This window comes from Cyprinus carpio, chromosome B15 (genome assembly GCF_018340385.1).
Source record: "Cyprinus carpio isolate SPL01 chromosome B15, ASM1834038v1, whole genome shotgun sequence".
Lineage (NCBI taxonomy): Eukaryota > Metazoa > Chordata > Actinopteri > Cypriniformes > Cyprinidae > Cyprinus > Cyprinus carpio.
In genome coordinates this window covers 2,764,573-2,766,188 of record NC_056611.1, presented here as the reverse complement: position 1 = coordinate 2,766,188, position 1,616 = coordinate 2,764,573, and the positions used below count along the sequence as shown (strand labels likewise).

The 1,616-nt window shown below is 41.0% G+C and overlaps 1 protein-coding gene across 1 annotated transcript in view; it reads right to left on the bottom strand.

Moving 5' to 3' along the window:
* Positions 1-17: 17 nt before the first annotated feature.
* The window catches only part of LOC109053883 (P2Y purinoceptor 13-like), a 16,778-nt gene continuing 15,179 nt past the window's right edge, over positions 18-1,616 (bottom strand). Inside the window, exon 3 of the mRNA XM_042738863.1 lies at positions 18-353. Within this exon, the coding sequence (XP_042594797.1) occupies positions 18-353 (336 nt within the window). The remainder of the gene's footprint in view (positions 354-1,616) is intronic.

Sequence of the window (1,616 nt, the reverse complement as noted above, 5' to 3'; positions counted from 1 at the left end):
GTATGAGGAGAAGGCTGTTAATGGCGAGCTAAATGCTGGTTGGTGTTGCAGTGGGCTCTGTTTGGCATCTCTATTTTGGTGGAGGTCTCTGTCAGAGAGGCGTGTGGGAGCGGATGCCGGCTCAGCGCGGCTGTGAGCTTCTTGCGGAAGACTCGACACAGGAAAACATAAATGAGAGGGTCCAGGCACACATTAGTAGATGATAACCAGAGCGTGATCTCTTTGGCATAGTAAAGCTGGTTTTGGGCCCAGCACTGGGCAGAAGTGTTGCGGGTCTGACTGAGGGTGTAAGGGACTCGGGCCAGGTGGAAGGGTGCAAAGCATATGAAGAAAACACCCACTACCACAAACACCTGTGGAAGAGAGGAGAGTTTAGCATTGGTTAACACAATGTACACCAGAAAACAGAGTTTGTCAAATCAAGAACTGAATGCAATTCAACTACAGCGAAGCTGTATATGGACCGTCTGAAACAGTTTGTGGCTTGAGCAGTACAGATCTACAGATCATTCAATCAAAACTCACTTTCAAATATTTGACAGTCACTCTGACTGGAAATCAGCCAAACCCTGGACCACAAAACCAGTCTTAAGTATCATTCATCTTCAAGAATCAGCTAAAAACACATCTCTTCCATCTTTATTTGACTCTCTAACTCTAGCAATCTCTATTCTAATTCTATTCTTAAAAATAAAGACTTGTCAGATGCTTTAGGACTATGCACTTATTCATTTTTACTAACTGCTTGTTTAATATATATTATATTATTTTATATTTGATATATATATCTATCTATCTATATATTTTTATTATTTATATATATTAAGTTCGGTGGGCATAGATGTATGTTTTTTTTTAATCTAGATAATTTTGTGACTGTCATCTTGGAATGTAATCTAGATTAATCTAGATTGTTAAACTGGCTATTTGAATTAGCTGCGAAGGCATTCAAATTATGGTGTCATTATAAGATGTTACTGTAGTTCTGATAGAGCTGTGTGGTCTGCATCAATACTATATATGTATGTTTTGACGACGAATCTTCCCTGCGCTACATTGCCTTGGCTCCTGCTATCTTTCCGCATTAGTACTAATAGGATGCTTTGTGACCATTTGATGGTGGTACTGAGACGGCGAGGAACTTCTACAGCTAAATAATCAGCATTGCATCAGTGCAAAACAAACCACCCCTGTTTCACATCATACCAGTGTCTGCAGTGCGTGCTGCGTTGCCCATTTTTTTTGTTTATACGTTACCCATGTTAAACGGTGATTCTAGCGTTTCCTGATCGGGGCTTGCATTCCTCAGTGCGTTACTAGGGTATGCGTTGTGCGTCTGCTAGGCGCAGGTGTCAGGCTCGTTTGACGTGCCGAGTCTATTTGTGCTTGTGTTGGGGCGCTGAATATAGGATTTGGGCGGGGCGCATTTGTTCGCTAGTAAAATATTATACATGGATTGATCACTGGAAATGCAGAATTCATGCACTAAATGGATATAATTTTAAATGGTCTTCTGTGTTTCACATGCGCAACCACCTGGGGTTTTATGCTAGGTTTAAATACCACAGAAAATAGCGCACCTTTAGTATAAAACGATTGGCAACAGGCACTTTTAT